This window comes from Ixodes scapularis, unplaced genomic scaffold (assembly GCF_016920785.2).
Source record: "Ixodes scapularis isolate PalLabHiFi unplaced genomic scaffold, ASM1692078v2 PGA_scaffold6__148_contigs__length_123643588, whole genome shotgun sequence".
Taxonomy (NCBI): Eukaryota; Metazoa; Arthropoda; class Arachnida; order Ixodida; family Ixodidae; genus Ixodes; species Ixodes scapularis.
The window spans coordinates 109064294-109091644 of record NW_024609881.1 but is presented as its reverse complement, the minus strand read 5'-3'; the positions used below and the strand labels follow the sequence as shown (position 1 = coordinate 109091644).

Genomic DNA, 27351 nt, shown 5'->3' with positions numbered 1-27351 from the left:
ATGATTTCTGTTCTTTGTCTTCGGTACATACTGTTGAGACCGGTTATAACGAAGTCAACGGGAATCGGAAATCACTTCGCTATATTCGCTATTTCGTTATAACCGACTTCGGTTATAACGAAGTGCAAAAGGTAATGGGAAATCGTGATCGCTTCACTGTAGCCGCTATTTCGTTATAACCGACTTCGTTATAACCGGTCTCGACAGTACTGAAAACACGGAACCCCCCCTCTGGGTACAGAGCAGCACCATCTAACCCTGGAGGTCTGCCTTCCCCGCAGTGCCCCAGGCGGCCCCCTCGGGACTGCGTGCGGATGCGCTCAACTCGACGGCGGTGCAAGTGCGCTGGCGTCCCCCGGACCCGCAGCTGGTGAATGGGCTGAACCAAGGTTACCGGGTGGAGGCCTGGCCCCGGGGCAGCGCCGTGGGGGTGGGCTCCCCCGAGGCCTCTCTGGTGGTGGCACCGCTGGGGGGAGCCCCCCTGCAGGAGCACGCCGCGGTGGTCGCCGGGCTGCGCAAGTACCATTCCTACAACCTGACGGTGCTCTGCTTCACCAGCCCGGGAAACGGCCCCCGCAGTGCCCCCGTGCTGGTCACCACCAAGCAGGACGGTGAGGCATTCCTCATAGCTTATGGTGGACAGTGCTAATCGTTTGTCGTATTTTTTTAAATTTTTTTTTGTTTCTTATAGTTTGCTATTACAACAATAGCTGTTACGGGCTTTTCCCACTGCTGGAAATGACGTCCATTGTTGATATTAAACTTGTTGACGTTGTAGTAGCAGTTTCAGTAGTACAGTGGACTCCCATTAAACGAAACTCGCTTAAACGGAAAATTCGGATAAACGGAACTCTAAAGGTTGTTTCGGTTGGTTTCCTATGTATTTAATGATAAATTCTTCGGGTAATCGGAACCCCCCTTTTTGCTTACTTCGGTTAAACGGGACCGAAACCGAAACTACCCATGGTGACCGCGGACATCGGAAATAGCTACAGCAGTCTCACAACCATGGAGTACGCAATAGCCAAGACTGAGGACACTTTAAAGGGAAAGGGGTTGTGTTAGAACAAAATTTATACAAATATTATTATAAAAAAAAAAAAGTTGTTAGGCTAGGTGACGCGAGGTGCCGCTCGTTACAAAGGGTACGGTACAGCCATTCATCCATCCATCCAAGCCATTATATTAAGGCAATCCAATCCAGTCTTTCTACCGCCATTAGGGTTAGCGCCTCGTCTGTTGCGCGTCACGTTTACCATCGAGTACGCAAACCAGCGTCCGCTTGCCGTGTTGTGATGGAAGCGGTAAAAAAGCGGCCGCACCAAGCGATCTCGCTTGCTACGAAAATGAAGATCCTTCAAGAGCTGGATCGTGGTGACCTCTCGAAGACGGAGATCGCAAGGAAGTTCGATATCCCGAAGTCTACACTCTCAAGGATATCAAAGGACAAAGAAAAGATTCAAGACGCTGTAAAGCGCGGAAGCTTTGCCACCGACCGAAGGAGGATGCGAAAGACGCCTTTTGAGGAAATAGAGAACGTCCTTTTTCTCTGGTTTAAGCGCGCGCGAAGTGCTAATTTCCCGATCAGCGGCCCCATCCTCGAAGAAAAGGCTGGAGAGATTGCTTCTCAGTTGGGAATAGATAACTTCAAAATGAGCGACGGTTGGCTCAGCCGTTTTAAAAAGCGCCACGGCCTAGTCTTTAAGACTATTTCTGGGGAAGGTGCAGCAGTCAACAGAAACCTTTGTAGCAACTGGCAGCAGGGGCGGTTGCAGGAAATTCTGCAAACCTTTGAAGCACGAGATGTGTACAACGCCGACGAGCTGGGACTGTTCTACACGGCGCTCCCGACCAAGACTCTCACCTTCAAAGGGGAAACTTGTACTGGGGGTAAGCGGAGTAAAGAGCGCATCACAGTGCTGGTTGGTGCCAATATGGACGGCAGTGATAAGTTGAGGCTGGTGGTAGTGGGAAAAGCGCAAAACCCTCGTTGTTTCAAGGGTGTGGTACTGCAAAGTCGAAGAAAGCAGCAAAGAAAAGCAGAGCGTGGAAAACTACGAGGACAAAAGCAGCAGCAGGACAACGTATCCAGTGGGCGCCACTCCTCTGTGTGTAGTAAAGGCATCCGGGAGCTGCCCGTCACTTATTATGCAAACAGAAAAGCGTGGATGACGCAAACGATTTTCGAAACCTGGCTGCGAGAACAGGATGCGAGATTTACCCGTGAGGGCAGGAAAGTCGTCTTTATTGTAGACAACTGCCCCGCCCATGGTGAAGTGGATGGGCTTAAGTCCATCATCCTTGAGTTCATGCCACCGAACGCAACTGCAGTAATCCAGCCAATGGACCGAGGCGTTATTCAGAACCTGAAAGTCTACTACCGCCGCCAGCTACTCCACCGAATGCTTCTTTGTGCAGACAGTGGGAAAGATTATAGTGTGAACTTGCTTTCCGCACTTCACATGCTGACCTATGCCTGGGAGCAAGTTAAAGTCTCAACCGTGCAAAGATGCTTTCACCACGCTGGCTTCGCAAGACAAGAAGTCATTCCAGAGGAGGAAGGGGATACTGCTGATGCTGATGCGGCTGATGCTGACATCCTTTTCGGTCAGCTGGTATCTTCCACTTCTTTCACACGACAAGATTATGAAACGTTAGATGCAAACGTCACCACGTGTCGTGAAGAGAGCATTGAAGAGCTGGTAGCTGAAGTTCAAGGTGAGGAGGCCTCAAGCTCCAGTGAAGATGACGTGGAATGCAATGACCCCGGTCCTGCTGCAGTGCCAGACTGCACAGCGAGGGAGGCTGTTGCTCTCTTGCAGCGCTACTTTGAATCTGAAGGCTGTGCGGAATTTCTGCGCAACCTCCAAGGCATGCACACCTACTTCGTCAAAAAGCGATTACAAAATGCAAAACAAACTACCATTACCTCTTTTTTCTAGTCAGCTACATTAGCTGGACATCATGCTTGTGAAATAAAGTCATATTTCACTCATTTTATGTGCTTTGCTTTAATGAAACTTCTGATAAACGGAACAAATTTTTCTGTCCCTTCGAGTTCCGTTTAAGAGGAGTCCACTGTAGTCGTTGTTTATGGTGTAGGGTGTCCGTCGTCAGTGTTGCCAAATTCTCGAAAACTATCGCCTGCCGCCTCGCGGGAATCAACCATGGGTTCACTGCATGCGAAGCTAAGGAGTTACCACAGAGCTATGCCACAGTGTTAGCAACTCCCTTTATACTTGGGTTTGTGCAGTACCCAGCACCCACTGCACACACTCTCTGGAAAATGCAATAAAAATAGCCGATAACAAAGTGTTTTGGCATCTGATCTGAACCGCTAGAGCTACATTTGGGGGAAGACTGAGCATTTGCCTACATGTAGTTTATGTTTGTTTTAGTGGCATAGCCGCGTAGTGTTTCAAGCTTGCCACTCATGTCGTGTTGAACACCAAGGAACAGATTGCCACCGCCTGACACCTTCCAAGCACCTGAAACACTCTTTCGTCTAATCTGACGAACACAAAGCTGATAAAATGGTGTGCTGTCATAAAAAACACCACAATATAGGACTAGGAGCAAGTACCCGACACCCCATCTTGCTAGCGCTGCCGCTCAAGGAAACTATGCCAGCGCCACACGGTGGCATCCACTTCAAAGGCCTTGCAGAGAGCAGCACGCCACATTTGCACTTTTAGAACACCGTAATTGTGGGGTCGTGGGTTCGATCACCGTCAGGACGCGTTTAGCATTTCATTCTTTCTTCTCGATTTACCTCTCTTTTGTACATATCGTCCTCTCAAGTATGTGTTACACATTTCAATTGTTAGCTTCTCATTGTTGAACCGTCCCCACAGTCATCTCGTCTTGTAAATGCGTCGTGGATGATACGTCGTGACCTTGACGTCTTTGATGAGAGTTCTAAGGCTGCACTTGGGTAGTCCGTTCAGATGTCCATTGTTGCAAGTTGAAGTTGTACCTCCGTTTTCGTTTGTGGTAGACTGCCGTCTCTTTGCCACAAATGTAAAGAGGTCATGGGTTCGGGAAATTCAATTAGTGACATACACAGTATAGAACTGAAAACGAGGAAGTGTGTGAATGTGTTTAGCTTTGGTTAGCTATGTTTAAGAGGATGCATTTGTCCTTTCATTAGAGTTCGGGTTATACTTGTCTAGGCCGCTAACGCGTAACATTACACCCTCCGGTGCAGTTCCTGGCCCCGTTGGTTCCCTGAAGTTTGATGACATCCTGGACGTCTCTGTGAAAGTCCTGTGGACACCTCCCGAGGACACCAACGGGATCCTCCTGGGTAAGGCGACCTCTTTTCTTTACCGTTTTCTTAGAATGCTCGAGACTGGGTGAAGAAACTTGAAGCAACCAAAAGAATGGGAAAAGGATGGCAGAAACTACATCCCTCTCAAGGTTGCCAGACAACTACCATACGTACGAAACATTTTAGTTTCATACCACGCCCCCAGAAAGCATGCTGGTAATAAAACACCTAATACCACATACCTCCAAGCTGGCCATTCATTTTTAAATGCGAGGCATTTCTCGACGACCCCGACCCCCTTCAGATTTTGTTTGGCGGACGGTCGGTCTCTTAGATGGTTTGTACGGTTCTAGCCCGAATCGCCTGTCCGTCACCATGTGTGAGAGGGAATACTCGTCATTACTGACATCTCGCGAGTCCCCTTGGTAGTCCGAGTTCATAGAACATGGTGGAATGCACCGCAGACTACAGGGGTTGAAATGAATACGTCACGACAGCCGTCGTGCAGCTGTGCAGTCCTCCACCACCTCGAAATGCGAGATTGTATCACGCAAAAGTCACTGCGTGGCGGCGCTCATAGTCACGCCAGCCCAGCGCCAGCTTGTGGCTGCGCTGAGGAACCTGACGTCGCGATTGCGACGAAGTTCCCACAACGGACACCAGGCTTCAATGGCCGATTTCAAAGTACTCGCTAGAATCGGATGCTTGAAGCGAAAAATATAGCCATCCGCTCAAAATACGGACGTGCGATTGTCATTTACGGATATCATAGGTCATATTTCACCCATTTCGGAAAGGCTTCCGTAGATTTTGATTTTCGTTTCTGTGCCCCTGTAAGCCTGCCAATAAAAGAGAGCGGAAGGTTTCAAACTACACTTTAAAAGTTTTACGTGGAAAGAATATTTGGGTAAGAAATATTTTTTGTACGGCACGGGCATGGGCCCCGGGTAACTGCCGCATTATTTATTTTTGTACATTTGTAATGAATCCCAGACTAGCCAAAAAGTTTACAGGTCCGGGTGCATTTGTGCAGAGTGTTTTGTGTTTATTTTGGATTAAATCGATCGATTGAGTGACTGACCGACTCGTGTTCCAGGGTACACTCTGCGGTACTGGACCAAGGAAGACCCGGCGTCGGCCCTCCTCCGCAACCTCACCGCCGACGTGACGGAAACCTTGGTGAAGGGGCTACGCCCGGTCACCTGGTACACCTTTGAGGTGTTTTCCTGGACGGTGGTCGGTGCCGGTGCCAGCACGGAAGCCACCATCAAGTCGGGTATCCCGCCCGGTGAGCCTCTGACGCTTCCCCGCAAGGCCGAGCTCCGGTCCAAATCTCGCAATGCGTCGGCTTCACATGGGGGTCGAATCTCATAGATAACGAGTAGTCCACTGATAACGGATTCGTTTGTGATTACAGCAGTTATCTAATCATTTGTTGTTTCTTCTTTGGTGTTGTACTAATCTTAAGACAGCATAATCCGGATTGAAGTTTGGGTTCAAGTACTTGTAGGAAAGCGGCAGTTTATTGAAATTGGCCTGTAAACATTCTCATAGGTGGATTGGGGTATTAAAGGATTGTCATGGGCTTCTTTTTAATTAGGTGGGTAGGTGAATTGGAATTGCCGTAGGTCTCTTTTTTCATTAGGTGGATTAGGTTGGCCTAGGTCTCTTTTTTTTATGTAGGTTGGAGGTCTAGGATTGTGACAGGTTTTTTTTTTAAAGGGAAGATAGGGCACTTCTACATTTGAGAAAAAACGCTTGAATTGCGTTCATTTGGCCTTTAGATTAACAGATATCAAAATTGTATTTCAATGTGATGCGCCGGAGAGCCATACAAGCAATTTCAAAATAGGACTGAAGCCCCGCCTCCCTAGCCTTGGGCAGCCAAAAGAGCCGTCGATGACGTCACGGACAGCGACCGTCTTTCGCGTTTTTCTTGCGTTTACAAATACTTACGCAGCAAATGGTTTGGGTATTCGGGTTCACGGGGTAAAAATACACTAGAATTCACTTCTAATTTTTTCCAAGAAGCTCCGTAGCTTCCCTTTAAGTTAGGTTTAGGTGAATTAGTGGATTAGGAATTGCTGTATTTACTCGAACATAATTTGACCACGAATATAGGTTGATACCTTTATATTAAACTTGCCTAGAACAGGGGTGGAACGGCTGCGCCATTTGCGCCATTTTGCTCCAGAAGCATTTGTCTGCGCCATCCTGCGCCATTTTGCGAAAACTGCGCCACAGCCAATACCTCGCGTCATTGTGCTCCAAATCGCACAACGTGCGCCAAATAAATTATATTTTGTCTTGGTTTCGGTTTTTATCGACTATTGGCAACAATGAGCGCGTTTAGCTTGGTCGGCCTTGCAATTTTTTGTTTCGTTTATTTTCCCTGTGTACACCGAGTCGCAAGCGCGCGAAAAACTCGGGAGTCGGATTTCAAGCGCTGCATCACCTGCGACTGGATTCTTATTCTTCTATCATAAGCGGTTCAGCAAGTCGGCTGAGATGAGGTCGAGTCGTTAAGCGTCAGATTGCCTGAGGCTCTGCGGCCCAGGTTGCGGACGTCAACCAGTCAAAAACACATTAGCAAAAGATTCCTTTTAGTGCTTCATCGTTACAAGTTGGAACCGCATTCCTGCAGGATAAATCGTGATTCGATTGAACTGAAACGCGGCCCGATTCGAAACCTTGCCGGCCAGCAGCTCTCACCCGAGCGATAGATCTGCTCGGCATACTTTAATCTTGCTCTGGCTCATCGCTTCTAATACGATAACTCCACTAATCGTAGTCTGCTTCGATATTGAGTTGTACAATTGGATAAACTCAAAATTTGTTGCCCTGTTCCTCCGTGCAACTGCACTTACGTTGCTTACGCAAGTCACGTGGTTCGCACATATATACACTATGTCGAGCATGTTGGGGTTGTGCTATAAGCAGTGCTGGTTTGCATTTTGAGCCAGCTGAAAGCCACTCAGAAAATATCAAGGACACTATCTTCCGAAACATATGGTACTTGCTTTTTGGTTCTCACTAAGGCCAAGTTTTCGCATCTGTTACACTGTTATCCCATCTACATAGGTTCCTAACCACTCGTGCTCATCCGTGCTGCTAAGCACAGTTGAAATTGCTCTCGTGCTTGTCTATGACGCAGGCTGAAGTGCAATGAAATCTTATCTGAGCTGTTCCTAGCCTGCTCCAGAATGTAGTTTTAGCTGCTCCCAACATCTCCGAAACAGCTGTTTCAGCTGCTCCCGTGGCTGCTCCCAAGTACATTTCATGAGTTCCACCCCTGCTAGAATAAAAAATAAAAAAAATTTAAATTCTTAATCATCTTTTTTTTTATTTTTTTAAAGAACAGGGGAAAGTTTGAGCAAATGAAAGAAACAAACCTCTATTTACAGTGCTCTCAGTTGAATCGCAGTGCAATGCCAAAAGGCTAATCGTCACAACTACATGTCATCGTCGTTGGAAGCTTTGTCAGCTTTGTCGACATCCGCATAAATTCTCAACAATGCCTCACTGACAGCATTACAAAATGGTGGCCACAAGAAACAAAAGAAGGTGAAGCGACGGAAGACCAAATACAGAAATGCAAGCAATGCCGCAAGCAATGCCACAAGCCGCTGTGAGCAACAAGCAGCGACGAAAGTAACCTCCGTATTTAGTTTAGCTGTGCGTCCGCGAGGGAGAGAAGGTTGGAGTGGAGGGGGCAAGGTGCGTGGCGTTGAGCGACGCTGGTTGCGGACAGGCGCGAACCCCGACGCCTGAGAGATGGGCACGAACGGCGGCCGTGGATGCCCATTCGTGCCCATCTCTGTTTTGACATTTCCAGAAAAAAAAAAAAAAGGTCGGCTCATTTTTGAATCAATTCGGTAATCAGGGGAAGTAAGTAACTCGAGTGAAGCTACTACCTACCTTAAGATACTGAGCATCTCCTGGTTCCACGATAAGCGCTCTCCCCTCAATTTTGTAACCTTCGGAAAATGCACAAAGGACACGTCTTCACATATTGTTGACCTAAGGAGAACCCATCCCCCAGTTTTGCGCGATTATCTTCATATTTTGAGTGGGCGCTTTCTCAGGATTTTACGGTGCTTTCTCACGTGGTCATTTTTCTTCGTAGTTCATGGTTTGTCCGTTTCTGTCTCTTGTCTCAGGGTTTTTCCGAGATAGAAGTCCTCTGCCCACTTCGTCGCTTCTTTGTCAGCCAGCTGTCGTAAGCGCCTAGTGCCACAAGTTGCTACAGCCTTGCCGTACCTGCTTGAGCAAGCGCTTCAGCCGACAGTTCGACAAGTGAAAGGTGTTGACTTCCTTTGAAATGTCTTCCCAGTGTTGCCCAGCCAGCCCCGGCGTCTGGCGGTGTCCAACATCGGCCCTTTCTCGGTGGTGCTCCAGTTCACTCCTGGCTTTGACGGCAACACCTCCATCACCCGCTGGACCGTGGAGGCCCAGACGCGGCGCTCGGAAAACTGGATCCCCGTCTACGAGGCACGTGGTCCTTTGTTGGTCTATGCAGCGTATGGATCGAGCACAGGCATGCAGGAGACATTTTGTGCACTCTGGTCTTTGTCAGCGTAATAAAGCAAAAAAAATATTTTATTTCTTTTTTTTTAAGAGGGGGTTTGCTGGTTCGTGACATGTTCTACCTTCCAAACTTAAAGAAAATGCTAACAAAAGAAAAATATATATATATTTCTGCAAAAAACATTGATTTTTGGAAATGCCATATTTACATCAACCGACGTTTAAAGAGTATTCCCAGAAAGTTTAATTTATTTATACTACGTAGTTATTTTTGTGTAAATTATTTTCGGTTCAGAAAGGGTAGAGGTTCGAGCAGTTTGAATGCAATTTTCTCCATTCCACCTTTCTGGCGTAATCTAAGGAAAACTATCGTTTAGTAACGGGACAAAAGGAAAGGCTCATTTATTGTTTTCTTAATTGGAATTGAATGGGCAATGTAACTATGGTATTCTCTTTTCACTTTGTAAATGTCTTTTATAAAATATGTCAAGGGGGCACTGACACCTCAAAGGTTGTCTTTTTTCTGTTGTCTAAAACGATGCAATTTGTAGCCATGGCCACACAAAAAAATGCCACAGTGCAAAAAAAAAAAAAAAAAAAAACTTTATCACACATTTGTGTGTTTTTTTTTTTTTGGCGCTCTCTCCCTCTTCTTACCTCCTCGCTTCCTTTTATTTGTGACGTAATGGATTATGAAATTTAGAAGCTTTGTAAGCGACATTTCTATAATATGTAATAACGGCATTCGTAAAACTTGTTTTTAAATACGACTGAACGCACTACTGTCAAGACAAGTTATAACGAAGTCAACAAGAATTGGAAATCACTTCGCTATATCCGCTATTTCGTTATAACTGACTTCTGTTAACGAAGTGCAAAAGGGAGTGGGAACTCGTGATCGCTTCGCTGTAGCCGCTATTTCGTTATAACCGACTTCGTTATAACCGGTCTCGACAGCATGCCCATTCTTTTGAAATAGTAAAAATCAAAGTCCGGAACTTCTGTCACCTCCTGACTTTTTATCCTTGCTCGTAAAAAGTGGCAGCGCTCAGCACCTGTAGCAGTGAGGATGATCAGGGAATTGAGAAATTGGACCAGGTTCTCTATGCTTGGTAGACTTACATTTAGCATTGGACATTTTGCTTCGTGTGATGTGACCTGATGCGGCAAGTTCGTCGGAATGACAGCACAGCTCTACCGAGGTACCGTTTGAACCCCCAACGCTCTAGAGACGTTTGGGCTGACATCAGAATCCTCGTCGACAAAGTGTCGAGAACAAATAAAGGACTTCCATCCGAAACCCTCGAGTAGTCCTTCAGGAATTGCAGCCAGCCAGGCCGCCTTCTCTGACCGATCCTTCGGGAACTTGTGCAGTACATTTCTGTTGGTTACTCTGCCGCGGGGTAGTCTTACACGCAGCACTGGTGCGACATAGCACCTCACGTTACTCACAAAAATTTAACTGCACGTCCTGTTCGACATTGCACCATTTCAAAGAATTTGAAATCGCTGCAAGGGCCCTAAAAGAACTTCAAACTCGAAAGTGAAGTGTTGTCTGCTTACAGTGATACGCGGCAGGCACGGAGAAGCGCGGTTGATCGCGGGTGAACACGACACTTCCGGTTGTGGGACAAGAGAGAAACTCAAGTTACAGGGCGACTCAATCTTTGACGCCATTGCACTGGCGCGGATCGTGTGGGAACTTTAAAATCGGCTTTTGAAATTGTTTTTTTACTTCACAAATACTGAGTTCCCAAGCTTTGAATTTTGGGGGTAATGTCCAGGCATCGTTTTCAATCCTTTTGGACCATTAAAAAAAAAAAAACTGATTTTTACCTCTCAGTGTTTTTTCAAAAATTTTGTCAACAATATAAAAGACAAAAAAATTTATTTGATTTCTCAGCGCGATCTTAGCATAAATTAAATTACTTTTTGGAAATTTCCGTTTTCACAGTTGCACTCTCCAGGTATTCTGCTGCGTATCTAGTGAAGAAAAATGTGGGATATTCCATTACTTCTCTAACGATAGTCTTCCTAAACAATGTCAGTGTGTTCCTGATAAAAACGATTATAATTTCTTTCACAATTCGTGTACACAGAGGAAACTTTGCACTACACTCTGCCTCGCAACTGCAGGTACTGTAGATTTCATTCCTATTAAACCAAAGGTTCAAAAGCTGACCCTTTTGGGTAGTGTCCTTAAGGGGGGACACTACCCAGAAAAAACAATTTCTGCAAAAAAAAGTTGATTTTGAAAAATGTCATATTTACATCCACCAACATCTAGAGAATATTCCTAGAAAGTTTCATTAGTTTACACTGCGTAGTTAATTTTTTATAAATTATTTTCGGTCCTCCGATGCTAAAGAAAAGGTAGAGGTTGGAGCACTTTGAACGCAATTTTCTCCATTCCACTTTTTGGCATAAATTTCACTTTAGGAAAACTATCTTTTTGTTATTACACAACTTGGAATCATTTTTATGAGTTTTTCTGGGGTGAAATTTTAAGGGGAAGATAACTATAAGCTTGTATTTTTTATTTTTGTCATTTTTCATGCTCAAGAACTAAAAGTTTGGACAAAGGATGGAAAGCTAAAAAACTGTACTTGTGTTTACGTGGCTTTTTTGTCATGAAAGATGGTATAACATAGAAATATAGCTCCATAGTTATCTACTTTGAACTGTCCTAATGCAATGTAACACATGAAAAGAACAAATTTATAAGTAATTTCAAAACGATAGTTTTCCTAAGCAGACACGCCCACTTTCGTCTTTGAACGTTTGCAATTTTTTTTGTACTTCACCCAAGTTAACAAAAATTGGCAGAAATGTTCTCAACATCAACAGAAACATGCAGTGTAAATATAATTTAAATCCGACAAGTGGTTAAAAAATTTACTGTTTTGGGTAGTGTCCCCCCTTAAAAGGATGGTGAACCGATATTTCGATTTTGAAAAAACAATGCTGGAGATGTAGGCGAGACTATAATCCCTACAACACTACTAGTAAGGCGATATCTCGATTGGACGGCCGTATTTTTGGAAAAAGAAGTCGAGATTGAACCAGGCTGACGAGGCGCGTGACGTCAAAATACCTAGTTTCCTCCTCTCTTGGCTTCGCTCCCTCAAGGCTTCGAGGCGGAGAAGATGCGAGGCCGTTCCCTCTTTTTCTCGGAGAAACATGACGTCAACATTCCTGCCAAATGCGCCTCTTTTTTTTTTATAAATACGGTCATCCGTTCGAGATATCGCAGTATGACTGATGTTTTGGTGTTCGTAGCATCCCGTTGCACGCTTTTGCCGCATGTTTTGGGGAATCCAGATTTCGGTTCAGCATCCCTTTAAATGACCCCCCCTCCCACAGACGAGCGCACCGGACGCCCGCACCCTGTCGGTGTCCCCCCTGGTGCCCTTCACGGAGTACCGGCTGCGCCTTCTGGCGACCAACGTAGTGGGACCCAGCCCCCCGAGCGAGCCCTCCCAGTGGTTCCAGACCATCCAGGCGCCCCCCGCCCACCCGCCCCGCAATGTGACAGTGCGGGCGGTGAACGCCCATGCCCTGAGGGTGCGCTGGACGCCCCTGCCCCAGGTCGACTGGTATGGGGTGCCCAGGGGCTACAACGTCTCCTTCAGGACCTCCGGTGGGTGCAGCATCAGACCTCTCCTTTCTAAATTCGTGGCGTTTGTGGGGCCAGCTCCTGAGGCTGGTTCGTACGTTTGCATTTGAGCTAGTGAGCTCGATTGCATTGGGTTCCCTTGTAACTGCTTACGACTGCGGATATTTTAAAGTTGTTCGAATTGTAGCAAGGCCAATCTGTTTTTGTGTACCTGCATCTAAGCTACGGTTGTTTCTGGGCCCGAAAAAAAGCAGATTAATAGTGTTGTGCGAATATTCGACTTTTGGAATAGTAGTTTCGAATAATATGCTATTCGATATTCTCTTTGAGGTGAACTGCTATATTCAAACTTTTCGAGATGTTAGCCCTGTTGAGTGTGCTTTTCACCGAGCACCTGTGCACTGCGGGTAAGCAATAACCGCACTTCACAAGTGCACAGGCGTGGGTATTGCTTCCCCACTGTGCACAGGTGCTCGGTGAGCAGCACACTCAACGGGGTTTAAAGGCCGACGACGAGTTTGCGTGTTGCACTTTTCCTTCGCTTACTCCTGTCCTTCCCTCTACCCTGTCCACCGTTGCCTGTTTCTTCCTCTCCCATGGCGAGGAGGATTTTTTGCCTTGCAGAATCTTCAGTCTGGTCGTCGGCCTTTAAGCACTGCGAATATGCAAAAAAATGTCAAAGGGGGACACTACCCAGAATATCTTGATTGCGATATCTTGACAGCAGGCAATCATTAACGTGCTTGTTTTGTTTGGTCTTGTTTTCTTTGCTGTCAAATTTGAAATAGTAGAAAGAATAGTTGCACGTAGCTAGCAGATTTATAGATACACTCGATTGGGACAGCTGTGACAAATATTCGTTCAGATGTCACGGTTCATAAGTAAATTTATATTAATATTATCTGAGCTCAGAAGTGAACATGTGGAGGGTTGGAAACAACCTTGATGAGTTCAACTGAATTTTCGTTTAAGCGTGGTGCACGGTAGTGAAAGACTCGGAGCAGCGATGGAAGTGCTGCGCCAAATTGTGCCATGAACGGAAGCCTGCTACATCTTGCGCCAAAGTGGCATTTTTGCTAACAATTGTGTCATCTGCACCTAAATGGGCAAAAAAAAATTGTTATTGGACATATTGGAGAAGTAGGGGGAAAGAAAAATGGTATAAATTTGTATTTCACAGTCTCTACTCAATGTGTAGTTTGTTGGATCTTAGGTGAAAGTACAGCCAAAGGCTCGAACAGATACGACCACAAACACATATTAAAAGTGCAAGTCACGTTACATTCGCTGCACTTCATTTGTTTAGTCGGCGAAAGACCACGCACAGGAATATGGGCGAATGCCACGATGTCGCGCTTAGACGTTGCTTGGTCCCATTGGCTCGTAGCTGCGGCTGCGCTTTGAATTAAGGTGAAACGAAGCGTTGAGATTGCTCGTCAACCACGCTGGCAAATTGATCGCCGATATCCTTTAAATTTCCAGGCGATGCCGGCGACGTGAGGAGTCAATAGTTGTGAGAAAACATTGCCAAATTGCAGGATAATGACTACTGTGATAAGAAGAAACCCCAGGGCCTTCTGCTCCGACGAGATCACTTAATTATCACGTTGGCCCCATGCCTCCGTACTGTCTCTCACCAGCGGGCGCGTGTCGACTTTCACCGTTTTGCACCGGGGTGCTAGGTGCAGCGGCTGACGTGGATGAGCGCCTTTGTTAGCGCGATAGGCTGAGTAATCATGCACAGTACTATTCCAGGTCTACTTTATTTATTTTTTGTCTTGGTGGTAGTTTGATCTCTGATTTTATTTAAAGATCTGTGCCAATAAGAAGACTGCAGGTTTATGTTTGAATAAATGGTAGTCAGGGTTGTTCCCGTGCAGCTGTCAATCGAAAGAGCAGCGAACTTTGACTTCGCTCTGGTTCCCAACGCCGCTGAGGAGCAGTGTCACTTGTACGAGTGTAGGGGTTCATAATATTTGGGGGTGGTTGTTTTGGAAGTCTATAGTGTTAGTCTTGAGTTTGGCGGGTTCACAAAACTCGGGGGACGCATTTTTGTTGATAGACGGGCTGGTTTTTGCGGGCGTTTTACAGGACTAATATATACAGGTGAAATACATTACCTGCTGTAAAAGTGTGATAGGAGAGAAGCTTTATCCTAACTGAAGTGTTGCTCTATGATTCATTTTTCATCAGTTTTTGGTGCCCATTATAAATGGAACCTTCTCTGACTAGAGCCTTATTTCTAAAAGGAATGCTCTGTGTTCTTTCGGTGCACTATCTAGTCTTATTTCAAAAGGTAATAAGTAGTGTGCTCCAGTATGAAAAACTAACCCCCAGTCATTATCAAAGATGAACTCATTTAGCGATGCAATCACTCTTTCATTTTCAAGTGATGTGCTAACAGATGTTGGCATCTGCTCCGAAAGGATCGGTGACTGCTCCAAATCAATGTTTTGCCCACTGCAAAACCTGCCACAAGAGGTCAAATGCCGCTTCCATCACTGCTCGGACAATCTATTCGATTCGAGAATATTCGGCCAAAAACACTCTTTGTTTGGAATGTACTTAAAACTCAAAATCTGCCATTCACGCGTGCCCACCTGAAATTAATAAAATAAAACAAACATGCGCCTCTGCAGACGAAGGGGACTTCCGGTGGACGGTGGTGGAGGACCACAACGCCAACAGCCTGGTGCTGGACGACCTGCAGGCCTTCACCCCCTACGAGGTCTTCATGCAGGCCTTCAACGACGTGGGCACCAGCGGCCCCAGCGACACCTCTAAGGAGCGCACCAGGGAAGCCGTGCCCAGTGCCGGCCCCTCCCAGGTTGGTTCCCCAGACAAGACCTTTTAACACTGCCTAGGAGATGAGGCCCCTGACCTTCCCCCTCTGACGTTGTCACTAATGAATCCACGTAGCGCCGTGTAGCCCTCGTCTACGTCTTGCGACAAGTGCGGCGTAAACACTCGTCTGCCGCAAGGCAGCACACTCGTCGAGCTGGATCCGCCGAAGACGACGCATCATGCGCAAGCCTCGTCTTTTAGGTAGTGTTGCTCCACTGCATACACAGCCTTTCCATGTTCTCAACACAGCAAGGGCCTCCGCGGCCCCTCCGAAAGCTCACTGTATCTTGCTCTAATTGGAGAGCCGAAAATTGCTTTTGGGTCGCCCGAAGCGAGTATATTTGTCTCTTGCTCATTCATTTGCGCGTGCCAAGGAAAAACGCCAAAGTAAAAACACGCCTTGAACAGTGTCTGCGGACCGCCGTTTTGTACGATGCATTAGTGGTATGACCGTGCCTTTTGTTGCGTCCCGTCAGGTGTCCGCCAAGGCGACGTCCTCCACGACGGTGGTGGTGACGTGGGGCCCCGTGCCGCGTGCGCACCGCGGCGGCATCCTGGAGGGCTACCGGGTGGTGTACCGGGCAGCCAAGGAGGCTGAGCCCACCCGCAAGCACATCGAGAGCAACGCCACCTTCACCACGACGCTCACTGAGCTCCGGAAGCACACCTCCTACACCGTGCAGGTGAGGGAAGCTGCGGAAAGTGGGCCCCGGGCGTATGTCGGCAGTTCGACTTTGGTCGCCACGAGATGCGAATGGACCTTTTCCGAGAAGCGTTCTGCGCACGCGCGAGCGCCCGATGCCAAGCGGTGGAAATCGGCACGAAAGAATCGAGGAAATTCGGAATGAGGCTGTAAATCGACGAGTAGAACACGTAATTGCAGCATATATATAATTGTGTTACACAAAAAAAGAAAGTGGACGGAAAGAAAAACACGACGTTTGGGTGGACGCTACGGATTTCCCTCTTTAAAGTCGCGTTGGGCACGCGACGCTGCTCAGAGAGCGAAGCAACTGGTAGCGTAGCTCTCATTATCGATTGGTAGCGCAGGTAGGTCACTCCCTCGATTTTTAGTTTGTGCAGCCACCGCCTGGTGCCGTCGGTATGTGGAAAAGGTCCATTGCCTCTCACGGAAGGAGCGAGGGTGGCATTCCTAGACGGTTCATCCGCTAACGTGACCAAAGAACGCAGTTTGGCTGCTATGAAGTGTTATTTTCAGATGCGTAAGATGAAAAACCACTGCATAGTGTCTGCTAATAGACCAGGGAAAGCATTGATCGTCTGCTATGAACCGAGCGCCGTGGCGAAGTGAGATCGTACACAGTCTGAAATTTTGATCGTCCGGTAAAAGAACGCTAATTGGTAGTATTGTGCGAATATTCAAATTTTTTAGTAGCAATTTAGAATAATACGCTATTCCAGGGGGGGGCCAGGCTGACGAGGCCTAAGAGCCGCAAACAAAACCACGAAACTTTCAAGAGCCGCGGGGGGAAGGGGGGACAAACTTTTGTTTAGAGCAGTGGTTCTCACATGGGGGTCCGCGGACTCTAAAGGGTCCGCGAAAGCATTCTGGGGGTCCGCGAAGCCTTGCCTCATCGGGTGGTTCCCGTTTCGACCCATTCCCAAAACAACCTTCCCGTTTGTACCTTCCCGTTTTGACCCGTCTCGAAACGACCTTCCCGTTTCATCCTTTCCCGTTTCGACCCGTCTCAAAACGACCTTCCCGTTTCAACCTTTCCCATTTTGCCCTTTCCCGAAACAACCTTCCCGCTTCGGCCATCGTTCGGTTAGTTTGTATTGTTCGTTAACAGTTGATTAGGTTCAAGTGTCCAGTGTCTGTTCTCCTTGCTCACATCACTTCTCCCTCTCCCGAAACAACCTCAGAGACATGGCACCGTAAGATAAACGCTATGTCAGGGAGGGCTCACCCGACCATTTTTCAACTTCATCGACCTGCAAACGGGATGACCCTTGAGAAGGACATAGCTGCAGCAGCTTGCAAATGGTGGTGCGGTGCGGGCCAGGTGACCGCCGCGAACTATCACAATTGGAGTGCCGCCTTTCTGATGGCGCGATTTTCCTTCTCGACTTCCTCAACCAAGGCGACAGCATTTTTTTGTTTATGATTTTTGGCTGTGTACGCGACGGTTCTGTGTTTGAACTTGTAAAAAAAATAAGTCGCAATCGTATGCCCGTCAGCCTGTCTGAGTTATCACTTTTAAAAAGTATCCCGTTCACTATAAAGAAGTTTTAGAATAACGTACGTAAGCGCATTGGGTAACCTAAAAGTAGCGTCGCGATATAAAAAGCTTAGGCAACGCTAATTTTTGCTTACTCAAAGTGCTTGCCTGCGTTACTCTAAGACTTCATTAGGTGCTTTCGTAGACCGCGTTTCCTTTTTCGCTAAGCCCTCCGCAACGAAGAAGCCGCTACTGCGCCTGCGCGCCGGTGGCCTTGACTGTAGAGTTCTGGGTATCGTAGCGGGTTGCGAAGGAGCGTCGCGTGACTTCGAAAATGGTCTACGAAAGCTCCCTGTTTTGTACAGAGCGCGAAACCGTTAGAGCGAACAAGTGATTGTTGGTTTTAGCTGTTTGTTTACAAAAAAAAAATCAGAAGACTGCCATCAATATTACTAGTGTGCTTGAAAGTGCTTATCTGGGCCACTAACCTAAGCGGTAAAATGTGATACCTTGTAATACCATTTCGAAGTAAAATTCGAAAAATCGCCAATTCGTGCTCGTGGTAACGTAGTCGCGCAGTGTACATAGTCCATTTCGTAATTACACATTTTGGGGACCATCTTGAAAGAAACATTTTAAGTGGCTCAAATAGAAATATATTTCCTCGAAGCTTGTCTGAAAGTATGGCATATTTTAATAATACGTTTACAAGCAAAAATATTTCACAACATAACTGAATCGCTCGCCTGCACCTTTGTATTAATTGCATTGACATGTTTTCGGGACATATTCTTAAGCAGAAAAACTGCGCCAACCAGGATTAGAACGTTGGACACTTTTTGCGAAGAGGTTGAGATGCGCGGGGTTTTATACCAATTAACGGGTTCAAACGGGACGAATTCAAACGTAAAATATGTCTTGGCTACGGGTTCAAATATGAAGGGCGTTTCGGGAACGGGTTGAAACGGGACAGGTTCAAACGGGAAGGTTGTTCCGGGAATGGGTCGAAACGGGACGGGTTGAAACGGGAAGGTCGTTTCGGGAATGGGTCAAAACGGGACGGGTTCAAACGGGAATGGGTTGTTTCGGGCTACACCCGCCTCATCAGTCAAGCCCGGCAATAAAAGTTGTCTTTTCTTCCAATCGAGAAGGAATTTTTTGATTTACGGGCTAGTTTTCTCGCCTGTATGTCAATAAGAGAAGTTTATTTCACAGTAGCCCTTAGCTACTGATTGGGAATCGATGTACACCAATGCTGCTGAGTTACCTGTTTTGGTCTGGCCAACGGTTCATGGCGGGGCACGTCTTTGGCACAGGTGCTGGCACTGACTCGAGTTGGAGATGGTGCCCTGAGCCTGCCCCCTGTGACCGTCACCACCTTCGAAGACGGTGAGTCTGATCCCTCCTTCATAGAAAGGGCACGCATTGCAGCTGTCCACCAACTCTTTGCTTGCATTCCATGCTTTATCTCTGGTTTGTTTTAAACTATCGTGTGATCATTACTGTATTCTGAAACAGAGCCACTGGCTTTACATTGAACTCGTCAACTTCAGGCCCAAATGCCCCTGAAAATGTTGTGAGAAAAAAAATACAGGAAGATCCATTGGTGGATTCTTAGGGAATGCCTTAGCATGACCCTTTGAAAGGCTACACATGTCCCCCTTTGGGAAATGCTAATGCTGACCCCTTCACTTTTCTCTTTTGGCTTTCTCTTTTGGTTCCTCTATCTTTTGCTGCCTCTTTTTGGCCTCGTTACGGGGTCAGTGTTAGCTTTTCCCAAGGGTCATGCTAACGGATTCCCTTAAAATCCACGGATGAACCTTCCTGTAATTTGTTTCACCCCTCTTCAGCACTCTGCCTGTCAGAGTATCTTGATGCCCTTGGTTACAGCCATTTGTATTACTCGTGGAAAGAACCACATCCATACCACGAGTTCAGATGAATTTTCGTTTAAGCATGGTGCACAATAGTCAAAGACTTTTAAGAAACTATTCAGTATTCGATTAGAAAATATTCAACCAAAACCACTGTTCTCTTTGAATGCACTTATGACTCAAAATCTACTATTCGCACATAACTACATAACTACTCGTGTCCCATTATCACCCCACATTGGCCTCTGGTATGTGGTGTGGGGCGAGACTTCTGAAACTTTCTGATATCAGGGAACGCCCGTCTTTATCGGGCGATGTCCATCGGCACCAATGCGTTAAAGCGGTCGAGAAGCCTTCTGACCTTGTAAACAATGATGCGCATACTATGGAGGGTTTGACTCATATTACGCACTGATGGGGAGTCTTGAAGCCCTGTTTAAGGACGGTGGAGAGCAAGGAAATTCGGAAGCTCGGGGCAGCCCACGAGGAAACTTTTTATGGGAACCCCCCGGCTCCTAGGAACACCGTTTGTGAACTCGTCACGTAGAGAATTCAGCGCCGCAGCCTCGCCGTCTAGGTGCGGAGAGCCGAGTATGGCCAGTCTTGATAGCCGGCGTGGAAACCCGTGCGCAGTGCCCGGACCGCCGTCCAACGTGTCCTTCCCGGACGTGACGACGACGACGGCCCGCATCATCTGGGACGTGCCCCGCGAGCCCAACGGGGAGATCCTGGGCTACCGCATCGCCTTCTGGCTGCACCACAGCGGCGGCGGCAGCAGCGAGGGCGAGGCGCGCGTCTCCCGGGAGGTTCCCGCCACGGACCGCACCCTCAAGGCCTTCGACCTGGAGGTGAGGCCGCACCGCCGCGTGTCCGGGAGGGGAAGCCCGCCTTGCGGGGATTGTTGCAAGTGACTCGTGGTCCTTCGAGCTTCGATTCGGAGCAGGGTTGCGCAACGACTTGTTTTGCGTCGCGTAACTTCACGTTTCGGGAAGTAGATCCCACTCTTTGCAAAGGCTTTGCATGTGTGTGACCTTTGTGAAGCGTAGGATGTGAAGGTTTCGGCTTTAGTCACAGGCAAGGTGTAGAACAGTGGGGAGGGGCTTTGGCCGTCCCGACCCCGGCACTTTAACGTCTCGTGCATCTCGAGCGCTTGCGCACGGCCAAAGCACGGCGGAAAGCGTGGAGTGCGTGCTGGAGGCTTGGTGTCAAAAGAACCGCTCTGCTGTTTTCATTCTTTCAGTGGTTGTAACGAACAGCAGGAAACTGTACGATCGGTTCGATATAGCAAGTAGTTCGATATAGCAAAAACCATTTAGAACAAACATCCACGATGCGTTTGTTGTAAGGCGAGTGCTTCTCTTTCTCTCTCTTCGCTTCGTTTCCATGACCTTGTAACAAAATGGTGAAAAGGTTTTTTTTTTTTTTTTTCATGCATGCAGAGTTTGTTTTTTTAGCTTATCTGCCTTTTTGAATCACTTCTCTTCGTGGGCAAGCACTTTGGGATGAAGTTTCTCTTTTCTGTGCGTGCATGCAGTGTTTTTTTTTTTTAGCTTGCTTCCCTTCTGAATTGCTTCTCTTTGCCAATTTTGTTTGCAGCTTGAGCTTTCAAAAATTTTTTTCTTTCCACCTCTTTTTTTTTTTTTTTTTTGGAAGGGGGGGGGGGGGGGACAGGCTAAAAGACGTTTGTTTGTGCATTTTTGGAAGCCTTCCGGGGGAGGGGAGGGGAGGGAGAGTTTGATGTAGCCAATATGTTGTTCATTATAAAAACTACTTTTTACATGCATTTTTATTTAAATTTTTTGTGAGTTCGATATTGACAATAATTCGCTGTACGTGGATTCGTTCTAAACGGATTTCAGAGCCGATGTCATTCTGTAGTTTACTCCCCTCTGTAAAGCCGTAAACTTTTAGGTTTAGGGCTTTTAGAAATTCTAAAATTTTAAGCTTTTACTCCCCTCTAGGTTTTAAAGATCCCTAATAGTTTTTTAAAATCCTCGGGGGCGTTTTTTATCGATAAGTTTGTAGAGAAAAGTGCAGAGCGACATACGATACCTTGTAGTCGCAACCTGGCATGCTTTTATGGGCGGTAGGCGCTATTTGGCGTCATGTACTCGTGGTTCTGCATAGCACCAGATACTTTGAGACTTTTTGCGGCCTTTGCCTCAGTCATTTGACTCGTCCTTCTTGCACTCACCGTAAGATACCGGGAGAGTGCTTACCTCACTCTCACTGAAAACTGGGTTAATTTAGACGCAGGCACTTGTCGAGTCTAATTGGGCGCGTAACGTATAACTCGCAGGATTTTAAAGTTTGGGAAATGCTAACAATGGGTGCTTGAACGAAGTGGGTGCTGTTGCGGTATTTTACAGTAGTCTTTGCGGAAGGGTCACATTTGGGTAAATTGGTTTTTGTTCTGGCTCATTACACCAGTGGTTCTCAAATAGGGGTCTGCAGGCCCTTTGGGGTCCTGGAGGCTGTCTTGCGGTGCCGAAGCTCTTGACCATTGGTCAAGCCGAGGAATAAAACTTCCTTTTACTAATGCTGGCTGTTCCGAAGAGTCCTTGAGACCATACCATGTGCTCCGAGCGAGTTGGGTCGACCGTTCTTCGTTGTTGAGCTTCAAAATCAGTTTACACACATTTTGTTTTCTTTATTTATTCATTCATTTCATTCGTTTATTTCATCTTAAGGGCTTGTTAAGGGCATTATACCTGGGTGGGGGGGTGGTATGGGATTATACAGAAGATGTCAAATACAAACATGATGCGCTCAAGGTGTTACGAATTATCTTGAGTAAATTGGGCGTAGGAAAAAAAAGATCAGCATCGTTCCAAGCGCGTAGTACGTGCCGGCCGAGATGCCAGACACTTCTTTTATTCTCGCTAGGGTGACCATATTCGTCAAGGTAGAAAACGGGACGTCCTAGCCTAAGGGGTGGGGGCATCGTAAAGATTGAGATTGGGAGGGAGAAAAAAATTTAATGCAATAACTGCTATTTTAAAACATGAACAAACTACATGAGTGCTATGTTCAGTAACTAAAAAAAAAAAAAATATTTCTACACACGCGATAGAAAAAGTGTTTGTGGGCAGCTCTCTAAATTTTACTCTGGGTAAATATTTTAAAGTTAAGGTACCTACGGTTATTTTTGTAAAATATGCTTGTAACGAGTAGGCATAGTTTCGGTCTACTTCAACTCGCTTTAGGCAAATTTCGAAACCATGCACTCTTGCGAAAACGGGACATGATTCTTTATTGGGAGAAAAAGACGGGACGGCAGAAGCGGACCTCAAAAACGGTATGTCTGGTCACCCTAATTCTCGCGCTGCCAGAGCATAGCGTCGATAGCACCATCATCAAACGAGGCACACTTGAGGAATTCATACAAAATCGAAATGTTGCCCTTTTGTCATTGAAATCGCTCAATCCCTCCCTCCCCTCCCCGATCCAGAAAAGCAGTTCCCAAAACATCAGTGGTTGGGAACCACTGCCTCACACCGAACTGCACGCCGAAACCACTCCAGTCTTGACGCCCCTGTGCCTTCTCTCGCAGCCCCAGTCCTACTATGCGTTTGCGGTGAGTGCGCGCACCAAGGAAGGCTGGGGCCTGGAGGCCCGTGCCCTGGTGCTGACCACGGCCAGCCGGGAGAAGCCCCAGGCCCCCTCCCGGCCCCTGGTGAGCCCGTCCCAGGTCCAGGCACGGCACCTCACCCTCAGCTGGACCCCCGGGAGGGACGGCTTTGCACCCCTGCGCTGCTACCTGCTCCAGAAGGTGCGTGTCAGGTTCGGGTCCTCCTCTTTGCTGGACAGGGATGACGGCTACAGAAACACAAGGACAGCGAAGGGAACACTTGCGACGGGACACAACAGCCGTTGTCCCGTCGCAAGTGTTCCTTTCAGTTTCCTCGTTTTCCCGACGCATTAAACTATTACCAACTCAACACTCTCGTCCTGTTGACTGGTTCTGGGATTTCTCGTGGGCCGGCCTGGTAAGATGCCCAGCCAGCCCCTGTGCAGTTGCAGAAGCTTTTCCGTAACCAGAGAGTCAAGACGTTGGATAGAGTCTGGCCCGCTTCAAGACTGTCGCATGCACATAATAGCGTGTCCCTGTACACTCTCCTCCTATAAGTTTGTCGGGGAGCGCAGAGGCAGTGTTGCCGATGGCTATGGAAGAAACTAGTGAGTTTGGCCAATATCAAAGGGATGGGCATTAACGTGTCCCGTTAATATCTGATAAACTAGGAGAGACACAGGACATGTTACGAATGAGCTGGGCACATGACGTGTTTGTGCACAACGTCGTGTGACGTCACAAAGTCACGTTATGTCACATGACTCCCTGACCTCGCAGCATTTACCCTTGCCCCAAAAGTTCAACACTCGAACTTTGTAGGCCAAATGTTTGAGATAGCGAGTGTACTAGATGAGGAGCCCAGCATGGGCCTTACCGACACACCTCGACGCTTGTTTTTTCTCTTGTGTCTGGCACAAGTTCGCTGATTAAAGCCGTATTTTCAGTTTTACACTCGTCGATCCTTTCCCATCTGCGACAATATGGTTCCTTGACTTGACACCCAACTTTACTGGATCTGTTAATGTTGTTGACACCAACATCACGTAACACTACAACTTTGCACCCTGCCGTGAGTTGCATGATGCTGGCGTCGTCACATGACCCGGCATGGCGGGACTTGCGTCCCGGGGTCACACGGCCACGTAACCCTGGACCCAAAGTGGAGTCCCACGAAATTCAGCAGAACGTTAGCCCGCTAAATTTGTCACTTTCGCATCACTTCCGGCAACACGACGGCTATGCAAATCCTGTCTGCGTCTGTTCTAATACGTCGTGCAATTAAAATGGTGGGCCTTTTTTGGCCGTGCAGATCGAGGCCGGGGGACCGTGGAAGGAGCTTCCACAAAAGATTGACCCCGGCGCCACGACGTACACGGTTGCCGACTTGAGGCCCGCCACGCGCTACCTGTTCCGCCTGAGGGCGGTCAACGACCTGGGGTTCAGCCCCTGGAGCGAGGAGTCCAACGAAACCTGGACCCTGCCCGCCGGTCAGTCTGCATCCACTCTTGCGCTCGCCCGAAGGCCCGCTTGCGTCTGCTTACGACCAAGTTCTCCTGATCTTTTATGGCGAGAAAATACGCTGGCGCCATCTATGGGGTATTTTTGAGATCGAATGTGCATACTATCTACGAGAAATGGTAGTTTATGACCTTGACTAGAATGTTTTGAGCCGAGAAACGATAGAGGATGCTCGCGAAAAATGGGAAATATTCTAAAACTGAGAGTGTTCCATGGCCACCCAATAGATGGTGCCAGCGTACTTCCTTGTAAGAGGTCTTAGGGCGCATGGTCGTAAGCAGTCAAAGTTGCGTGAACCAGCGAACGCTGTGACACATTCCTTTTTTTTAGATGTCTCAGGAAAAGGGACGTGCCGCTGTATTGGGTTGCGTATTTAGGAGCGAAAAAGGCCACGCGCAATTGTAATTTCGGGATTTACGGGATTATTAGGGTGCATGAATCGAGTTCGCGCCATAGAAACGCAGTCTTAAGGCGAGACACTGGTTCTAAAATGGACTATTTTATTTTTGCAGCTATACTAATGAAAATCACTGTGCATATGTGTTCCGTCTTCCTCAATTCAAATATGAAATCAGTTTCAAAATATCTCAATTAGTTTTCAAGTTAAAAAAATAGTGTTGCCTAATTTGGTTAATTTCTTACGGGTCGTTAAGGCCATTTCGAACAAAAATATTTTTTTTTATTGATGTAGATGCATAGCTAAAGGTCTGCCATGCATTATAAAGCTATTTATATTTTCACAAAATTACATTATAATACAAAAATGTACTAATTATGCTAATTATGACACTAATGAGGTCGCATTATTTATCATAAAATTTTCGTTGTCATTATAAACTGCAAAAAAATAGCTTTACTCCACAGTCCAGTCCTTTCTGCATAAAACGGTATAAAAAGTTTCAAAATGCTACGATAAAAACCTCATGAAAACCCCCGTAAGGCTAAGCACGTTGCCAAAAAACATGAAGATGAGAAAATCAAAGTTAAAGTTTTGACATTGAACATAGAAAATTGTGTGAACAATGATAAATAATAATTGCCACCAAGGTGTAGTGTAAGTCTTCATGAACAACTTGACATAAAAGATGATGTAATCCATTTATGGGAACATTAGGAAAAAAATATGAAAGAAGTAAAGAACGAGTGAAATGTTGATAAAATCACATTTTCCTGTTTCGACGCTGACTACAATAAATTATGTGAAAACCCTTATGCAATAATAGTTATCAAGATGTAGTGTAGTGCATTCTGAACAAATCATTTTAAAAATTGCAATAATTTGTTTTTGAGAAAATTGCAAAAATGGTGAAAAATTACTGATACAGGCTAAAAATTGCTTCTCAAGTGATGAGCCGACAACTTTGGACAACGGGAGAGGCGAGCAAGAGCTTCAAGCTCCAAACGTAATTTTGTTTGGCCCTGAAAAGGGCCTTTGTTCCACATGGCACTGGAAAAAGCCATTACAGCTGTCCTGGGCTGTAATCTCGTGATGCTCCTGCCTGGTGTCGCTTGGAGAACCTTTCCTTGACGCTACTGCTGCTCTGGTGCACCGCGTTTGCTTTACGTAAACGGAGGCTGTCCTTTTCGATGCTTCGGCGGACAAGGCAGTCACCGGTGGCGTAGCCCAGGCCTGCAGCAATGGACTCGTTGGTCGCTCTCCTTCCCTGGTTGTAGACAGCAACAGCTTCAGCCGCAGCCCTCTTCACGCTGTCCAGGGAGGCATTCGCATTCTTTGAAGTCTGCGTCCAGATCACCGAATGCAGGCTCTCACTGGCATTCTGCGTCTTCCCCTCACTACACCGTGCCAACAGGTCTTCATTGCTGAGCCTTTCAAACACTGGCTCCAGTGCAGCCCGAACACAATCCGGAAGAGGATTCTTGTGCGGCGGCGGAGGCTCACTGTTTGCCAAGGCCCTGTTGTACTTGCACCAGGACTCCGCTCCCTCGGGGCACTTGCTGTGGTCTGGGGCGCCGTCTGTGGAGGTCATGTGCAGGAGTGTGGCTTCCACCGCCCTCTTCATCCCTGGAACGTCATGGCTGTTGCTCCTGAGAGCATAGCCGTAATAGTTAGTGATCTTCTTGATCTTTTCCTGTGTCAGCTTTCCTCTTCCACCAAGTGACTCGCCTTGTGCCTTCTTCTTCTCAACAACGTTGCGCAAGGCAGCTCCCATCCGCCTGTGGACGTGGTTCACGCAGTCCTTCTTCTCTATCTTGATGAAGCCGTAAACCTTCGCTTCAGACAAGGCATGGAATGTCCGGCTGTCCCCATCCGAAAGGACGGTGGTGTAGCGGAGACCATGCTTGGTCAGAGACCTCTGGAACATTGTGAGCGCAGCCTCCACCTCCATACGGCCAGCATTGCAGTCAATGTTCCTCTGGCAGTCGTGGGTTGCGTACCAGTCGCTGTAGCCATCGTCCTCGGGCTCCGGTCCCAAGGCACATCCAAGGCAGAAGTTGGAGTACACAACATGGTCGATGACGAGTTCAGAGTACAACTCCACAATGCAGCCTACACCAATGTGGGAGCTGCGTCCTCGGGTCATCCATGATCCGTCGAAGATGACATCGATGTTGCCAATGGGGTTCATAAAGCCTGTGTAGAGCCCCTTGACGACAGCAACACTGGCGGCTTCACTGTCGGTTGCTGCATTCTCACATGCCCGCACAAGCGTTTTCAGGTGTCCCTGGTACGTCTTGTGGTGCAGGCCCCGATGAGAAATGTTCATGGAGGCACAGAAGTCTGCCAAGGCTGTCACTCCTTTGCCAATGGATTGGATCCCCTTCATGGCCCTCATGTTCACTTCAAAGGGAGTGATCTTTGCTGCTCCAGCAACCCTGGGAGAGGAGAACTGCTTCTTCTGGAAGTCGCAAGTGCTGCAGACGAGCACAAGCTTGACGGCCAAGCCGTACTCCTTGTCCGCGGCCTTGCTGAGCGTGAGAGATCCCAC

General features: G+C 47.3%; 2 protein-coding genes across 2 annotated transcripts in view; both read left to right on the top strand.

The window, feature by feature from the left end:
• LOC8028626 (protein sidekick) overlaps positions 1–27351 on the top strand; it is a 68690-nt gene that overhangs the window by 17541 nt on the left and 23798 nt on the right. The window contains exons 14-24 of the mRNA XM_040221167.3: positions 282–611; positions 4208–4306; positions 5367–5558; positions 8604–8761; positions 12161–12437; positions 15053–15240; positions 15734–15940; positions 18754–18826; positions 19945–20159; positions 22865–23083; positions 24195–24372. Of these exons, the coding sequence (XP_040077101.1) occupies positions 282–611; positions 4208–4306; positions 5367–5558; positions 8604–8761; positions 12161–12437; positions 15053–15240; positions 15734–15940; positions 18754–18826; positions 19945–20159; positions 22865–23083; positions 24195–24372 (2136 nt within the window). The remainder of the gene's footprint in view (positions 1–281; positions 612–4207; positions 4307–5366; positions 5559–8603; positions 8762–12160; positions 12438–15052; positions 15241–15733; positions 15941–18753; positions 18827–19944; positions 20160–22864; positions 23084–24194; positions 24373–27351) is intronic.
• Positions 2079–2995, top strand: LOC121048470 (tigger transposable element-derived protein 6). The gene has a single exon (XM_040504837.2). The coding sequence runs from the start codon at positions 2169–2171 to the stop codon at positions 2940–2942; it is 774 nt and encodes a 257-aa protein (XP_040360771.1). The 5' UTR covers positions 2079–2168; the 3' UTR covers positions 2943–2995.

Coding starts and splice junctions, on each gene's coding strand:
- LOC121048470 (XM_040504837.2), top strand. CDS start 2,169: ATGACGCAAACGATTTTCGAAACCTGGCTGCGAGAACAGGATGCGAGA.